The sequence below is a fragment of the Capra hircus genome, chromosome 4, assembly GCF_001704415.2.
Source record: "Capra hircus breed San Clemente chromosome 4, ASM170441v1, whole genome shotgun sequence".
Classification (NCBI taxonomy): domain Eukaryota; kingdom Metazoa; phylum Chordata; class Mammalia; order Artiodactyla; family Bovidae; genus Capra; species Capra hircus.
In genome coordinates this window covers 71,082,424-71,100,491 of record NC_030811.1, presented here as the reverse complement: position 1 = coordinate 71,100,491, position 18,068 = coordinate 71,082,424, and the positions used below count along the sequence as shown (strand labels likewise).

Below are 18,068 nucleotides of genomic sequence, written 5' to 3'. Positions count from 1 at the left end.
AACTTTTCTTCCAAGGAGTAAGCATCTTTTAATTTCATGGCTGCAGTCACTACCTAAATTGTTTTCATCTTGATTAACCACGGTAACAACAACAAAAAGATTTCATTTCCAGGAAAGAAATCGAAGAAAGGAAATTCTACCTTACCACCAGTGGCGGGTTCAATATCCAAATATTCGGAGTCACAAACAAGGTCTCCCACTCCCTGGGCCTAGCCAGATATGATGTTAGGGAAGGAAGTAGCACAATCTTTGGCAAAATATTTGAACACTCTCCAGGTGTGTCCAGTCTGTGGAGCGTTCAACTAACATTGCAGCAGGTCGAAAAGTCTAGAAGAAAAATCAGTTAAACTTGTCATGCTTCGCAAAAGTAGAATTTATAACCCATTCCAGATTGACAATATTTTTGAATTCCATTTTTAATGGAATTTGTATCTTTTCAAATCTGTTCTAAGGAATTCTCTGGTGGTTCCACTGCAGAGGGCACGGGTTGGATCCCTGGTCAGGCCACTAAGATCTTCACATGCCATGCAGCAAGGCCAAGAAAAGGAAAAGAAAAATAAAACCTATTCTATCATGAACATACCAAAATCTCTATTAAGTGGGCAACTATTTATGAGCACACGCTTTGTCCCAGAATCAAATTTCATTTTTAAATTGTTTCTGCATAAATTAATTGAAGAAAAATGGCATGTACTTTTTTAAAAAAAGCCAATGCAGTCGACATTTTTATAGCAATCTGCATGTGGTTTTCTTTGCTTAGAATAATACTTTTCCTCTGGCAAACTCTTATACATCCTTCAAAGTCCACCATGAAGTGTCGTCCCCTGTTTCCCCAGAGCTGACCTAGCCATGTCAAATAACCCCCCAGCATTCTAATTGTACACCTATTTCTGTACTGGCCACTCTGCATTGTAATTTCAAAACTATATATCTGTTTGTACCTATGACTAGACTGTGAGTTCATTGAAATCAAAGACTACTTCTTAAATTTTTAAAACTTCTACTTTTATGTTCATCTTTTATGACTAAAACCTAGCACCAGGCCTGACAAAATTAGAGTTCTGATGAATCATTAAAGAATGACGATAGCACAGATTTTCTCTGGCATCTAACTCAGTAAGGAACCTTCAAATTTTCTTCCTCTTTTGATCACAATTTTTTTTTCCTTAAATAATTTCCAGTGCTTCTCCTTTTACCCTCCAAATTATCTTTCTAGTTCTTACCATCTCTAGCACCTCAGAGCTTGGAGGTTTTCTTTTTACTGTATCTTCCAAGATTCTCTCTCTTCTCTTTTTTGTTAATCGTGTAAGTTATTATTTAATGAGCACTGGTGTTTTTTGTTTTTCATTCAAGAGCAAAAAGCCCAGATAACAAAGCTCCAGTCTGGATTTGAACAGCTTTTTGTTCTCTGCAGGGGAGCAAGGAAGTGAAATCTAAGGTATGCCAAGCATTTGGTAAGTAGATAAGGGGGCAGCACTCTACACATCTGTACCTTAAAGGTCAGAATAAGGTGACTGAGCTGAAATAAGGCCTCTAGGTCCAGTCTAATGCTGACATGACAAGACCTAAAGGAAAATCCAGAAAGAAGAAAATCAGTGATTTTGAGAGACAACAATTTACCTTGCTAATTCCTCACTTGTCTGTAATGAAACCCTTTGGAATCTTATGGCTGGTGATTAACACTCTTGGATAAGGTCTGTGTGAGGGTAATATCAGTTTTCCCCTGATTGTGCCCACATTTATATTTTAGTGACAACACGCACAGCCACAGTGTGGCAGTATGGCATACTACCAGGGGAGTTCCTGGATGGTCCCTATAGGTAAAAAGAAAGGGCTGTGTTCACCTGAAATCTGGACTTCATATAAGCTAGTAGCCAGCACCTGGCAAACACCCACCCCCTCTCCTTCCAACAGCTACCAGGAAGCACGTGACCTAGTTGTATTGTCACTCAGCAGAAAACACATCTTGGATTTTTCTCCTGGGACTGAGGGTCTGTGGGTGCCTCTGTGGTGACCAATCATGTTCCTGTCCAATGGACGACACTGAAAAAGCCTCACAGTATGCTTGCCCTAAATCATCTTATATACTGATGATGATGATTTCCTTTCTCTCTTCTCATGCCTACAGGAAATACATTTAGGTATCCAAAGGCAACAGAGGGACTAGAGCCCGAACATCCTGGCCAGGACTTTGCACTGAGACAGCTCGGTGCCATCCGTGCTTATCACCTCCAATCCCGACATGATGGAAGCTGCTCTCTAGAGTGGAACTGTCCAATGGATGTATGAGTCCCATGGGTCATTTAAAATTTTCTAGAAGGCACATTTTAAAAAGTAAAAAGAGAAATTATTTATATTTATTATATATGTATAGTCAATATATCTATAAAATATATTTATCTATATATTATAAATAATATGACATATTATAAATAATACACATACAGATAATAAATATATATTATAGATAATATGTGAACCGTGGACTTTTGGATGTTCAAGCTGGTTTTAGAAAAGGCAGAGGAACCAGAGATCAAATTGCCAACATCTGCTAGATCATCGAAAAAGAAAGAGAGTTCCAGAAAAACATCTATTTCTGCTTTATTGACTATGCCAAAGCCTTTGACTGTGTGGATCACAACAAACTGGAAAATTCTGAAAGAGATGGGAATACCAGACCACCTGACCTGCCTCTTGAGAAACCTATATGCAGGTCAGGAAGCAACAGTTAGAACTGGACATGGAACAACAGACTGGTTCCAAATAGGAAAAGGAGTATGTCAAGGCTGTATATTGTCACCCTGCTTATTTAACTTATATGCAGAGTACATCATGAGAAACTCTGGGCTGGAAGAAGTACAAGCTGGAATCAAGATTGCCGGGAGAAATATCAATAACCTCAGATATGCAGATGACACCACCCTTATGGCAGAATGTGAAGAGGAACTAAAGAGCCTCTTGATGAAAGTGAAAGAGGAGAATGAAAAAGTTGGCTTAAAGCTCAACATTCAGAAAACGAAGATCATGGCATCCGGTCCCATCGCTTCATGGGAAATAGATGGGGAAACAGTGGAAACAGTGTCAGACTTTATCTTTTTGGGCTCCAAAATCATTGCAGATGGTGACTGCAGACATGAAATTAAAAGATGCTTACTCCTTGGAAGGAAAGTTATGACCAACCTAGATAGCAAATTCAAAAGAAGAGACATTACTTTGCTGACAAAGGTCCATCTAGTCAAGGCTATGGTTTTTCCAGTGGTCATGTATGGATGTGAGAGTTGGACTGTGAAGAAGGCTGAGCACCGAAGAATTGATGCTTTTGAACTGTGGTGTTGGAGAAGACTCTTGAGAGTCCCTTGGACTGCAAGGAGATCCAACCAGTCCATCCTAAATGAGATCAGTCTTGGGTGAGTTCATTGGAAGGACTGATGCTAAAGCTGAAACTCCAATACTTTGGCCACCTCATGCAAAGAGTTGACTCATTGGAAAAGACCCTGATGCTGGGAGGGACTGGGGGCAGGAGAAGAAGGGGACGACAGAGAATGAGATGGCTGGATGGCATCACCGACTCAATGGACGTGAGTCTGAGTGAACTCCGGGAGATGGTGATGGACAGGGAGGCCTGGTGTGCTGAGATTCATGGGGTCACAAAGAGTCAGACACGACTGAGCGACTGAACTGAAGTGATAGATAATAGATTGTGTGCTGTGCTCAGTCATGCCAAACTCTTTGCGACCCCACAGACTATAGCCTGCTAGGTTCCTCTTGCCCATGGTATTCTCCAGGCAAAAATGCTGGACTGGGTTGCCATTTCCTCCTCCAGAGGCTCTTCTCAACTCAAAGATCAAATCCACATCTCTTGCATATCCTGCATTCACAGGTGGATTCTTTAACACTGTACCACCTAGGAAACCCTAGATAGACAATACATTATCTGTAATTTATTTATGTATTTAAGTCATATGTATGATATAATACATTGCCTAAATATATTATATTATATATAAATATATACTATGCCTAATCCAATATATCAAAAATAGTCTCATTTCAACATGTAATCAATGTTTTAAAAATTAGGAATGCTTTATTATACATATTTCTTTCCCTAAACTAAGTCTTAGAAACCTAGGATGTTTTTACACACATAGCACATCTTGGTTTGGATTCAGTTCAGTTTAGTCGCTCAGTCATGTCCAACTCTTTGCAACCCCATGGACTGCAGCATGCCAGCCTTCCCTGTCCATCACCAACTCCCGGAGCTTACTTAAACTCATGTCCATCGAGTCGGTGATGCCATCCAACCATCTCATCCTCTGTCGTCCCCTTCTCCTCCTGCCTTCAATCCCTCCCAGCATCAGGGTCTTTTCCAGTGAGTCAGTTCTTTGCATCAGGTGGCCAAAGTGTTGGAGCTTCAGCTTCAGCATCAGTCCTTCCAATGAATATTCAGGGCTGATTTCCTTTAGGATGGACTGGTTGGATCTCCTTGCAGTCCAAGGGACTCTCAAGAGTCTTCTCCAACATTACAGTTCAAAAGCATCAGTTCTTTGGTGTTTAGCTTTCTTTATAGTCCAACTCTCACATCCATACATGACTACTGAAAAAAACATAGCTTTTCTTCCAAGAAGCAAGCATCTTTTAATTTCATGGCTGCAGTCACCATCTGCAGTGATTTTGGAGCCCCCCAAAATAGTCTCTCACTGTTTCCATTGTTTCCCCATCTATTTTCCATGAAGTGATGGGACCAGATGCCATGATCTTAATATTCTGAATGTTGAGTTTTAAGCCAACTTTTCTCTCTCCTCTTTCACTTTATCAAGAGACTCTTTAGTTCTTCTTTGCTTTCTTCCATAAGGGTGGTGTCATCTGCATATATGAGGTTATTGTTATTTCTCTCAGCAATCTTGATTCCAGCTGTGCTTCATGCAGCCCGGCATTTAGCATGATGTTCTCTGCATATGGGCTTCCCTCATAGCTCAGTTGGTAAAGAATCCTCCTGCAATGCCGGAGACCCCAGTTCAATACCTGTGTTGGGAAGGTCTGCTGGAGAAGGGAAAGGCTACCCATTCCAGTATTCTGGCCTGGAGAATTCCATGGACTGTATAGTCCACGGGGTTGCAAAGAGTTGGACATGACTGAGTGACTTTCAGTTTCACTCTGCATATAAGTTAAATAAGCAGGGTGACAATATACAGCCTTGACGTACTCCTTTCCCTATTTGGAACCAGTCTGTTGTTCCATGTCTGGTTCTAGCTGTTGCTTCTTGACCTGCATATAGATTTCTCAGGAAGCAGGTCAGGTGGTCTGGTATTCATCTCTTGAAGAATTTTCCAGTTTGTTTTGATCCACATAGTCAAAGGTTTTGGCATGGTCAATAAAGCAGATGTTTTTCTGGAACTCTCTTGCTTTTTTGATGATCCAACGCATGTTGGCAATTTGATCTCTGGTTCCTCTGTCTTTCCTAAATCTAGCTTGAACATCTGGAAGTTCTAAGTTCATGTACTGTGGAAGCCAAGCTTGGAGAATTTTGAGCATTACATTGCTAGCATGTAAGATGAGTGCAATCGTGCAGTAGTTTGAGCATTCTTTGGCACCGACTTTCTTTGGGATTGGAATGAAAACTGACCTTTTCCAGTCCTGTGGCCACTGCTGAATTTTCCAATTTTGCTGGCATATTGAATGCAGCACTTTCACAGCATCATCTTTTAGGATTTGAAGTAGCTCAACTGGAATTCCGTTACCTCTGCTAGCTCTGTTCATAGTGATGCTTTCTAAGGCCCACTTGACTTCACATTCCAGGATGTCTAACTCTAGGTGAGTGATCACACCATCGTGGTTATCTGGATCATGAAAATCTTTTTTGTATAGTTCTGTGTATTCTTGCCACCTCTTCTTAATATCTTCTGCTTCTGTTAGGTGGATTAGCCATGTTTTATGTGCTCAGTAGCCATGTGTGGAGCCACAATATTGGAAAGTCTAGCTCCAGAGAACAATGACCTCACTGTGGTGAACTGGGATATAGCTTAGTGTGCTAGGGTGAATGGCTTGGGGAAAGGTTTGTTGCTGAGAGGGCAGGCACATTCCAGGCTCTGTGTCAAAGGCTCCCAGCTCTTTCTGGAAAGGAGATCACCTGTTCCCTCTTGTTCTCAACCACTCACTCAGTTGAGAATGCATCTCCTGTGCAGTCAGCTTTGACAGGGCATTTCCTCTCAAGGAGACATGAATGAATGCTGGGCATGTGGATCAAAGCAGCTGTGAAGCAAAAGTGGTCCCATTCATCAGTGTGGTAAAGACCACCAACATTGACTAAGGAGAGTCCAACAAGAGACCAATCGTTAGGATCCAAATTGAACTAGCATTTAATAGATACCAATCATATCTGTGCCCAGTGGATGACATAGAAAAATAGCCTTATACTATGCTCACCCTGAATGACCTTACCTATTATGATTTTCCCCACACTCCCCTCTTATGGCCTGGGATCCCTTTAGGGAAATATGTTTAGAGTCCGAACAGAACGGAGGAATTGTAGTCCAAGGTGAGAGATGCAGGGATGTGGCAAATGGGATCCTTCTCTGGAGGGATAAGAGCTCCAGCCCAGTGTTGAAGAGGGTCAATCATGAATGAATGAGCTCCCTTAAACACATAAAGCTGGGGTGGGAAATAGGAAATCCTTGCTCAGGTCCAAATTCACAGTGGCATCTAGGAAATAGGACCAGTGTGAGGTTCAGGATCACAATGTCATGGACAGGGAAGGGCAAAAACCAGAAAGGAAAGAACTGAAGTCAGCACCCCACTCCGGTGCTCTTGCCCGGAAAATCCCATGGACGGAGGAGCCTGGTGGGCTGCAGCCCATGAGGTCACTGAGAGTCGGATACTGAGCGACTTCACTTTGACTTTTCACTTTCATGCATTGGAGAAGGAAATGGCAGCCCACTCCAGTGTTCTTGCCTGGAGAATCCCAGGGATGGGGCAGCCTGGTGGGCTGCCGTCTATGGGGTAGCACAGAGTTGGACAGGACTGAAGTGACTTAGCAGCAGCAGCCAACTACCCTTTCAATTAAATTTTTACATTAAAAATTTTGATTTGCAGAAAGAAATATCCTTTCTCTTTCTGCCTTCATATGTTGAAGAAGGAAAAGGCACATGGTATTAACTTTCAGACTCCCCCTAGCATTATTATTTCTGTTTACATCAGTGTGTTTTTTATTAGGCTTAATTTACCAATACCTCATAAACTACTCCCATCCTCCTTTTCATTTTCTCAAAGAACAAGGGCATACAGAACTGTTCCCCACATGAAAAAATTAAAACATTCTCAGGTATGTGCTTAAAAAATACTTCTGTTTCTCAAGAGGAAGATATTCTTTCTTAAAATGAAAACTGAATTTTGCTTTTATACAGGGTTTTACATTCTCAGTGCAGAAATCATACAGAGAAATGTGAAGAAATAAAAGATTGGACAGAAACGTGGTCATACCATTTTCAGATTGCCACCACTTCTTTTCTCTCTCTGGTTCAAAACTTGTGATTACGTTCTCGATGGTGTGGCTGTTGGGTTGGGTGTGTGGATCATATGGAAATCTGGAATCACAGATGAAGCATTTTTGTTCCCCCTGGAAAACACATCATTAAAATTAAAAATAAATAGTCGTCATTACTTATTGTTGATCTGAATTTAAAAACAAGCTGGATGTGCTATATTTGTCATTCAATCTAGCTAAAAATAAAAAGCAGAGGAAATTACAAGACATAAATTTTTCCATCAGTAGGTGCTTGACTACCAAAACAAACAAAATTAAGACTTGACTTAGAAATTTTATAAATGTAAACATTTGGGACAAAATTGCAAATTTGTAGAACTAATAATTTTTTTCTTGTACTAGGAGCAGAGTGTTTAGAGTTTGTTTTAAACTATAGAAAAATAACTAGGGAAAAAAAAAGAAAAATAACTAGGATATACTCTTGAGTTGGAATGACTTCCTTTAGTTTAAAAAAAAATTAGTAAGAAATTAATGAAACAGTTGGCCATTAGTTTATCTGCAACCATCATCCTTTCTCTCTCAGATATTATTTTTGGCATAAAAGCTTCCAGAGCCAAAACCTTTACTATGCACATGTGGATTTTGTAAGAATTTCTTTAAACTCATTACAGAGAGACCCAACCTCTTGTCTTGCCGACTAGAAGGTTTTTGTGAATTGGTTTTTGTAATTTTGTTTGGGATGGATTTTCAAAGGTTTTAACAGTCAAGAGTGGCCTTTGAGTTTGCATACACTTGTAGATGTACTTACTTATAACTCCTGAGGAACTCTCCAATATTTCCAAAGGCCTGTCAATGGCCTGCGCAGTTGTTCTGGCTAATATTTGTGGGACTCTGGAGGAGCATTTTTACAAAGCTTCCAGGAAGCAGGAGTGATTTCTTACAATTCTCCATATTGGAAATTGCCCAAAACAGCAAATATGCTGGTAGGTATTCAGCAAACTTTGGATTTTATGCTTGATCATGGCTTACAAGGGCCTAGGTAATCTGACCAGTTCCACCTTTTTCATTAAACAAATGCATGATGATTTTAATGACTATTTCAGCTACAGATTGTCAAAGTAAACCAGACTTTCAAGAGAGTGTTATAATCTTTTTATAATCACTGGCCATCATAAGCCTTTACACTTGAAGAAAACCAAAATGCCCTTTAGAAATTAAGGACCAGTACAAGTTAGATCAGTTCTGCATATGGGGAGATTTGCCCCAGATCTGTCCTAATAGAGCAACAGGAGTCCAGTGATTCCACCAAAAGTTGCCAAGACTTGAAAATATTTCCAATACTATGGAAAATATTGGGGAAAATGTTTAACTTCAGGCCATTCATTTTTTTCTGTAAACATTTCAGAAGTACAGTCTTTGATGGAACTGGCTACAGAGGATGCTTAGTTGTGACAAATAGATATGAGAGACCCAACCTGGGTAACACTCGGAGTCAATGCTGACTTCAACTCTGGAAGAGAATCTTTTGCTTGAGAGCTCTTTGCTAGTCGATGGATGAAAAAAAAAATTATCCCCCATGCCACATGAATTTTATATAATTAATACTTATAGTTTCATCTGTAATGCTTTTTCAGCTGGAAGATATTTTGGGATTTTTTTCCCCCAGTTCTAAGATTTTTAAGATTTCTGATTCCCTAGACTGAAGAAGTTCTGGAGTTTGTTTTACTTCTATTGGGTGTAACTTTGCCATATAGGAATATCAAGTTCTAATTATTTTAACATCGAGTTCAAATAATTAGGCTCATGACAATGTAAGCAGATGCCAATGGTGGAAAGACAAGATGGGTGATGCCAGTGTTGCAAAGTTTCTAATATTAGAGTTGGGGACCACTGCTTTGTCCAGGGGACCTGGCCTTAGGAAAGCTACCTGAAGGGCCTTCCATCCCACCTGACTTAAAATTGAGCAAAACTTCTACAGTGTCACTTTCTTGCTCATGTAGAGAATTTGTTTTCTTATACAAGTACTTCCTAAGTTTAGACCAGGGCTAAGCACTCAGGTATTATCTCCACTTAATTATAATCATCCTCTTTTACTAAAACCAGTGAGGACACAAAGCCTTCCCAGAGGCCTCCAGGAGTTGCCTTACACAAACAATACATGGAAAAACCTGGTCACTAACATTAGGCTTACATCCAGCTTCCTTCCTGCACATCCTCTCAGTTAAGGGGTTGACATAATTGCCTCAGGCTTTTGAGCAGGTGTGATACTCAGATGACTTTGGATGCTTGTTTCAGAGCCCAGGGAAGAAAAAAAGCAACTGATCCTTTTATAAAACTGGTCTTTAAGAATAAAAGGTACAAAAAGATGTTCACACTGGGACTTGATAGTCTCTGAACAAGACAGTTTCCAAGTGGCATTGAGACACTGGCAGACAATCAATTCCAAGTCTACACTCTGTCTATCTCCACCGAAAGCAGGGCAGTCAGAGCCCATGATCAGCATAATAGCCCTGAACCCTGAGGGATCTTCCATCTTCATCCAGCTCATCAATTATCTAATAAGTCCACTCCACTGGAGTCAATTAGAACATATATTATATAGCAGTCCCTTCAAAGACCGAACCAAAAAAACCCCCTTTTTTTGTTTAATTCTAAAGGGAACAAGAAATAGATGAAGCCCATCTTCCTTATTCCCCAATTAGTGAAGGTTTCCCAGATGGTGAATTGAATCACTTGTGTCTCTGATGTTTGGGAAGGTGGACTGTCTCCTTTTTTCTCCTGTTGTCTGGACAGCCCTAGATGCACTTGGAAAAATCTACATCACTGAGGAAATCATGTCCCAACAAGTAAACAAAGATCCAACCCACCTCGAGGTAGCTGAGGATGCAGTATTTCCGGGCTCTGTCCAGTCCACAGGTAGAAGAAGCTGTGAGCTGCCCGCTGTGACCCACCAGGAGATCGCCGGTTGGGGGGTGACAGGCATCTCTGCTGCATTCTTCTTGAGCGTCCACATAACTTAGCAACCCTTGAAAACATGATAGAAACAGGACACATGAGGCAGTCTAAGGGTGGCAGAGGCTTAAAGAAGTGACTGCTTAAGTGGGAGAGTTAACAGTCCACCTGTTTTTAATACTAGTTCTGTGATCATGAAGACCCTGGTGGTGGATACTGTTGGCACCTGCAGCCTGATGGAAATCTCTTAGCCGAGGAGGTTATGCCATCTGTGCTCATGTCCCCACCTGGATCAGCTGAAGCCAGTGACTTATGGATGCATGTTTCTCAGCCATTGCCTCAGGCTGGGATCCACTCTGTGATGCAGTTTATGCTCAAAGTCTCTTCTGGAGGGAAGGTTGAAGCTGGATTCCTGCTGGGACCCCATTCTGGCTCCACTGCTCTCACTCTCTCCCTCTCCGGAGCACTTCCTCAATAAATTACTTGCACATAGATCCTTGTCTCAGGCTCTGCTTCTAGGAACCTGACCTTAAACAACCTCCATTCACTGGAAATTCTCTGTGTGTCATTTTAGGGCAAATAACAAAGACAAATACACAGACACGAGGGAGGAGAGTCCTAATCCTGCCTCTTATATCTGTTGTTCCAACCTGGAGGAAAATCAACTGGAGAAATTAAGAAATCCTTGGGAAATAACTTTCTCTTAAAATATGTAAATTCAGTTGACCTCCCTTTACAACCTGGAGTGCTGGATTCAGGCACACCATGGAGCAGATCACGTTTCTTTGGGATAACAGATGGCACAGATGGAATTCCAGACTGTATAGTACACTTAGCCCTTGGTACCTGCCATGCAACTGATCTATCATGAAGGGTTCAGTCACAAGAGCCTTAAAGGGCAGCTCTATCTCAGCTGTCACAATTCTCTACTTTTCATGAGAAACCTCTGAGATAATATCTGTAAATGTTGGTTTAAAGATGATGATTTTTAAAGTTCTGTTTGTCTTAAAATGTTAAATTCTGAGTTAATATAACTTAAATCTCTATATGTGAATACAGGGTGGGTAACCCACACTATTTCCTGCCTGCACAGCTGGTCTGCTTTATTCTTTAACGTTAAAGTTACACACTTATAACCCATAACATATTAGTCGATTTTGTTTACTGCTGGGACTGAATAAAAGAAAGCAAAAATCTTACTGGGAATAAGGTCTAAACTGAACACACACTAAAGCTAAATACATTATACTAAAGCTATAATGTGAGTCCTCTATTTTATTGATAACTATTTATAGAAATAGTTACACTTCTTTTATTTTCTTTTTTGGGCTTCCCTTGTGGCTCAGCAGGTAAAGAATCCACCTGCAATGTGGGAGACCTGGGTTCGATCCCTGGGTTGGGAAGATCCCCTGGAGAAGGGAAAGGCTACCTACTCCAGTATTCTGGCCTGGAGAATTCCATGAACTGTAGAGTCCAAGGGGTCGCAAAGAGTCAGACATGACTGAGAAACTTTCACTTTCATACTTCTTTTAAAAGCATATTTGAACGGGACAGTATTTTTATTTATTTATTTTTTTAGGACAGTATTTTTAAAAATTCAATTGAATGGTTAGAATTCGTTTTTTGCTTCTTAAGACTAAAATCTAAGAACTAGTTTTCTCTTGATTGCAACTCAAACTGAAGACATGATAATTTTGCAGAAATAAAACAGCCTCTGGATTGAAAGACACAGGACCCAGAAGAGCTAAAACAATTAAAAAAAATTTCTACTTGATATTAAGGTTTACTATGTATCCACAGTAAGCAAGAAAATGTAATATTGGTGGAGAGACAGACCCATAGATTAATCGAATAGAGACCTTGGAAATAGATCTACACAAATACGATCAACTGATTTTTGAGGTTCAAAGGTGGATGAAGGACAGTCTTTCAACAAGCAGTGTTGAAGCAGTTGGACATCCAGAGGCAAAAAAAATGAACTATAACAAAAACCTCACACTGTATACAAATATTAACAAAAATGGATCATGGACTTAAAAAGTAAAATATAAAACTCCTGCAAACACATAGGAGATTTGAGCAATTTAGGGCAAGGCAAAGCATTTTTAGAATTGGCAATAAGAGCATGATTCATAAAAGGAAAACTGGTAAACTGGAACCTCATCAAAATTAAAAACTTTATGAAGAGGTAAAAAAGCAAGGAGAATATAATTACCAATCACATATCTGACAAATCTCTTGACCTAGAATATATAGTGTTAGTCATTCAGTCATATCCAACTCTTTGCAACCCCATGGACTGTAGCCCGCCAAGCCCGTCAGGCTCCTCCGTCCATGGGATTTTCCAAGCAAGAATACTGGAGTGGATTGCCATTTCCTTCTCCAGAGAATATATAAAGAGCTCTCAAAACTCAACATTAAAAAACCAATCCAATTAGAAAATGGCAAGCAGCATGAATAGACATTTCACTGAAGGAAATACATAGATGGGAACTAAGCACCTGAGAAGATGTTCAGCATCATCAGTCACTGCTGCTGCTGCTGCTAAGTTGCTTCAGTCATGTCCAACTCTGTGTGACCCCATAGACGGCAGCCCACCAGGCTCCGCTGTCCCTGGGATTCTCCAGGCAAGAACACTGGAGTGGGTTGCCATTTCCTTCTCCAATGCATGAAAGTGAAAAGTGAAAGTGAAGTTGCTCAGTCGTGTCTGATTCTTTGCGACCCCATGGACTGCAGCCTACCAGGCTCCTCTGTCCAGGGGATTTTCCAGGCAAGAGTACTGGAGTGGGGTGCCATTGCCTTCTCCATCATTAGTCACTAGGGAGATGCAAATCAAAATCACAATAGTATTACATACCCATCAGAATAGCTAAAAACAAAAAACAAAAAACTGGTAACTCCAGCTGCTAGAGAGGGTGTGGAAAAACTGGAATACTTATACACTGCTGGTAGGAATATAAAATGGAACAGCCATTCTGGGGAAAAGTATGGTAGTTTCTTATAAAGCTAAGCATGTGCTTATCATACAGTCCAGCACTTACACTCTTAGGTAATCATCCCAGAAAAATTAAAACTTATATTCACACAAAAAACTGTACAGCATCTTTATAATAGCTCCAAACTGGAAAGAACCCAGATGTCTTTCAATGGGTAAATGGTTAAGGCTTCCCTGGTGGCTCAGATGGTGAAGAATCTGCCTGCAATGCAGGAGACCCATGTTCAATTCCTGAGTCAGGAAGATCTGCTGGAGAAGGAAATGGTAACCCACTCCAGTATTCTTGCCTGGAGAATTTCATGACTGAGGAGCCTGGTGGGCTACAGTCTATGGGGTTGCAAAGAGCTGGACATGACTGAGAGACTATCACTCACCAAGTAAAGTGTAGTCTGTCCATACCATGGGATAGTACTGGGCAGTAAAAAAGGAAGGAACCACTGATACATACAACACTGTGGATGAATCTCCAAGGAATTACAATGAGTAAATAACGCCCACCTCAAAAGGTATGTACTGCATATTTCCATTTCTTTAATGATGAAATTATAGAGATGGGTAACAGATTCATGGTGGCCAGGGGTGATAGATGCAGGGAGGAAGGGAGCTGGATGAGGATATAAAAGGGTATTACTAGGGAATCCTTGAGTTTGAGAGAGCTCCGGGAGTTGGTGATGGGCAGGGAAGCCAGGCATGCTGCAGTCCATGGAATTGCAAAGAGTCGGACATGACTGAATGACTAAACTAACTGGGGGAATCCCTGAAGTGCTAGAACTATCCTCTATCTTAACTGTTGTGACAGGCTCATGAATCTAGGCTTTTGATAAAATTGCATAGAATTAAATATACAGACACACACTCACACACACACGAAAGGGAACATGTAAAACTAGGGGACTCTAAATAAGGTTAATGGACTATTTCAGGATCAATTTCTTGGCTATATATTGTACTGTAGTTACTCAAAGTGCTATCATTTGTAGAAACTGGGTTAAATGGGATCTCTCTGTATTATTTCTTACAACTGCATGAGAATCTGCAATTATCTCAATGCAAAAAAATTTTTAAAAACCAAACAATTCTCTCCTCAAAAATCATCCCCATCAGCCTCTGGATGGTGAATCATGTAAATCCCACACTCTAAAATAATACACACAGGATGGGTTCCAGCTGCTCCTATATATTATTCCTTTGAGACAAGAGAATTTATGCCAAATCCTGTTTTAAGCAGACAGAGGTGGGAGGGATGAACCTAAAAGGAAAAATAATTACCATACTGTGGAATAAGCTTGCTTTCTCCTCAGGTTTTTTGATGGTAAAAGTAAGAGTTTTCTTCATGGACTTGTTTTGCATTTAATGGATTACTTTCCTTCAGCTTGCCCTCCAAAAATACAGGCTATTGAAAAATACTCTTTCTCTTGTGTACACATTTCCGACAACTATTCTGTTCATCTGATGATTTTGTGATTATTATCAGGCATTCAACATATGTAGATCATGGTTCTACAGCTAAGAATATGATCCATAATGTCTCCTTCCCCACCAGTTACCAAACGTCACTTTTGGGAATTTTCCGTCTTCCATCTCCTTGTAAAGATTATTATACTACAACAAAGCGTGACATTTCTTTCTCTTGGAGATATAAGTTCCCCTCATATACTTTTAAAATTTTATTGTATAATAAATGATTCTAGCTTGGTTAACATGGATTTTTTCTTTTTATTCACCCAACAATCCAAACCCAAAGTTCCTTTTATTTCCTAGAATTGGCATCAAGGATAAACACCTAATTTGAAGTTTGGACTTAACAGACAGAGGCTTTTTCAAAAAGGTCAGGTATAAAATATCTGCTGGTGCAACGTGTGGACTAGCTAAGATTTCCCTCCCAGGGATTTATTATTTTAGACAAGTTTCCTCCTGAATTATTTCACTGGAATTGTTACCTTAGAGATTAAACATGTTTTTATAACCTGACTTGGCCAAACTTGTTTTAATCAGGTATGTACTTTTCAGAAATAAAAAGTATTCCAAGACTTTGGGAAAGGGAACTATTATTCGTGTAATATTCTACAGTCGAATATGAACTTTTGATCCAAAATACTTGGCAGAAAGAGGCTAGAAACATTAAGTAGTTAAAGCTTCATGCCTGAACATAGATAGACTCAGAAATATCCTTCCTGGATTAAAGCTTTCAATTGCCAAGTTATTACAAGAGCATTAAGTTGGAAATGATTCAGAGAATAATGGTGTTTCAGTCTTCAGAAAACCAATGTATTGCTAAAAAATTACATACGACTTGAGTACAGGATCTTAATAAAAATGAATTTTGGAAAGCTGGTGATTTAAAGAAAATATATAGTAAATTTTCTGTAAAGTCAAGGGTCCTTTTTTAGATATAACCATTACTACATGATCTCAGTAACTGCACATTGTTACAATTTTCTTAAACACATGCAATGTTTTCATCTACTTTAGAATTCACTTCAGAGTTCAGAAGCTATAAACATACACATTCATTTACATACTCACATACATTACTATGAGTGAGAAAACCTGCAAAGGATGCAGATTGGTTAAGATATGTACTTTGTAACCAGTTCCCCAAACCTGGGACCAATTTTATGATTCTTTATCTTCCTGTGCCAGAATGCAAGACAAGGGGTTTAAATAGGCATAGGTATTTATATAAATGCCTGTGGTTGAACTATGGGCTTCCCAGGTGGCTCAGTGGTAAAGAATCTGCCTGCCAATGCAGGAGATGCAAGAGACAAGAGTTCAGTCCCTGGGTTGGGAAGATCCCCTGGAGGAAGGCTGAGTAGAGGCTGGGGGAGAGGAAGTGTCTCCTGATTGAGGAGGCCTCTCTGAGATGCTATGGGGAGGTTTAGAACTTTGGCAAGATGTGAGTAAGTTACCCTGTGGAGGGGCTGGGAGAAGATGCTATGATTGGTTGCTTTTGGTTTTGAATGATGGATTAATCCCTAAGAGAACAACCAAAGCAGGTGGAGATGGGGACTTCCCTGGTGGTCCAGTGGCTGGGACTCTGTGCTTGTCCCCTGACCAAGGTGTGGGTTCAATCCCTGGTCAGGAGACTAAAAGAATCTTGCATGCCCATGGAGTGGCCAATAAAACCCCACCCCCTTCAAACAACAAAGAAAGCAGAACAACAATAAAAAAAGATGTAGATGAAACCAACTCTTCTCGGCCTCTCTGAGGCCAGACCTAACCTTCCCAGTTCTGAGACCAGTGAATCTCCTCTTCCACTGGCTGGTGGCTCATCTCTGAGGCAGAAAATTTTCTGCAGAGAACAAATGAACATTTACCATCGACAGCTGTTCTTTCCATCAGGACCAGTCAAGCCAACTGAGAATGGGAATTGTATGCAGAAGGAAATGGCAACCCACTTGGGTATTCTTGCCAGGAGAATTCCATGGACAGAGGAGACTGGCAGGTTACAGTCCATGGGGTTGTAAAGAGTCGGACAAGACTGAGCGAATATCACTCACTCACTTGGGAACTGTAAAATTAAAAGTGATTCTTCGAGTCTGCTGCCATGAAGAAATTCAGCATGAATCTTTGAAGATTCTAAGCAATTTAGATGCTACTCACCCAAGGCAGGGCTGTTACAGACAAAAAGTTCGGGATCAAAGAGAGTAATTGTTGGAAACCTCTTCTCTATGACTAATGTAATGATTTTCAGCTTATTAAAGACTGCTCAGTCATGGAGAATTTGGCCTTTTAGCTCAGAGCTGCTACTTATTCAGAAGAGAGAATTTTGCCTATAAATTCTTTATGAGATTTCATCACTGGGTTAAGTGCTACATTCAAAGCAGAGCTATTTTTTAAAATTAAAATGCATTGTATTTGTAAATTAAGAATCTGAAAGTATTTTGCTCTTTTAGTGTCTGTATTTATCTGCTGCTGTGAATACTCCATTAAAGACTGACAGAAATAGCTATGTGTGGATACTAGCCATGTTTGAATGAAACTTTCTGGTTGCTTGACACAATTATACAACAGAAGAGTCATGCGAATATCTGTTAGTATAGAAAAAAGGGGTGGATATGTTTAAAACCTATTTCCAGTAAATATTTTAGAACAATTCAATTCAAACAGGAAATGGATTTTGACATTACTCACCAAGGTGCAAAAGAAAGGTCAGTTGAAATTGCATTCTTTTGTCAGGAAAAAATTAAATTCAATTCTGCTAGGTTTAGGGAAAAAAAAAAAAGGAAGGTAAAGTCAGTAACTGATAGAATCAAACATTGTCATCAGTTTTAAGTGACTTGAAAATTTGTCTGATGATCTTTCTTTGGGTACTTATTATCCTTTAGTCTTTTTCTCTCCTTTTAAAAACCTAAGTGAATAGTTAATTTACAATGTTGCATTAGTTTCAAGTGTATCTGATGGTTCTTTGAGACACAAAAATACCCACAGCGCCCAACTCCTTAAATAATAAGTGCATACACTTTTTTGCAAATATTTGTTTTCTAGTTTTTGAACTCACAGAATGTAATCATTAATCTATTTTGTCCGTTTTATTTACTTAGAAAAAACTTTAATTATACAATGAACATGTGTACTTACTGTTGAAAAAAGAGAAAAATCAGGAGGCAAAATTGAATTGTTATCCATTGAACTACC

General features: G+C 39.8%; 1 protein-coding gene across 1 annotated transcript in view; it reads right to left on the bottom strand.

The window, feature by feature from the left end:
• Positions 1 to 17,598, bottom strand: part of LAMB4 (laminin subunit beta 4) — a 118,398-nt gene extending 100,800 nt beyond the window's left edge. The window contains 6 exon segments of the mRNA XM_018047504.1: positions 141 to 285; positions 287 to 327; positions 1,493 to 1,565; positions 7,470 to 7,615; positions 10,351 to 10,508; positions 17,565 to 17,598. Coding sequence (XP_017902993.1) covers positions 141 to 285; positions 287 to 327; positions 1,493 to 1,565; positions 7,470 to 7,615; positions 10,351 to 10,508; positions 17,565 to 17,598 — 597 coding nt within the window.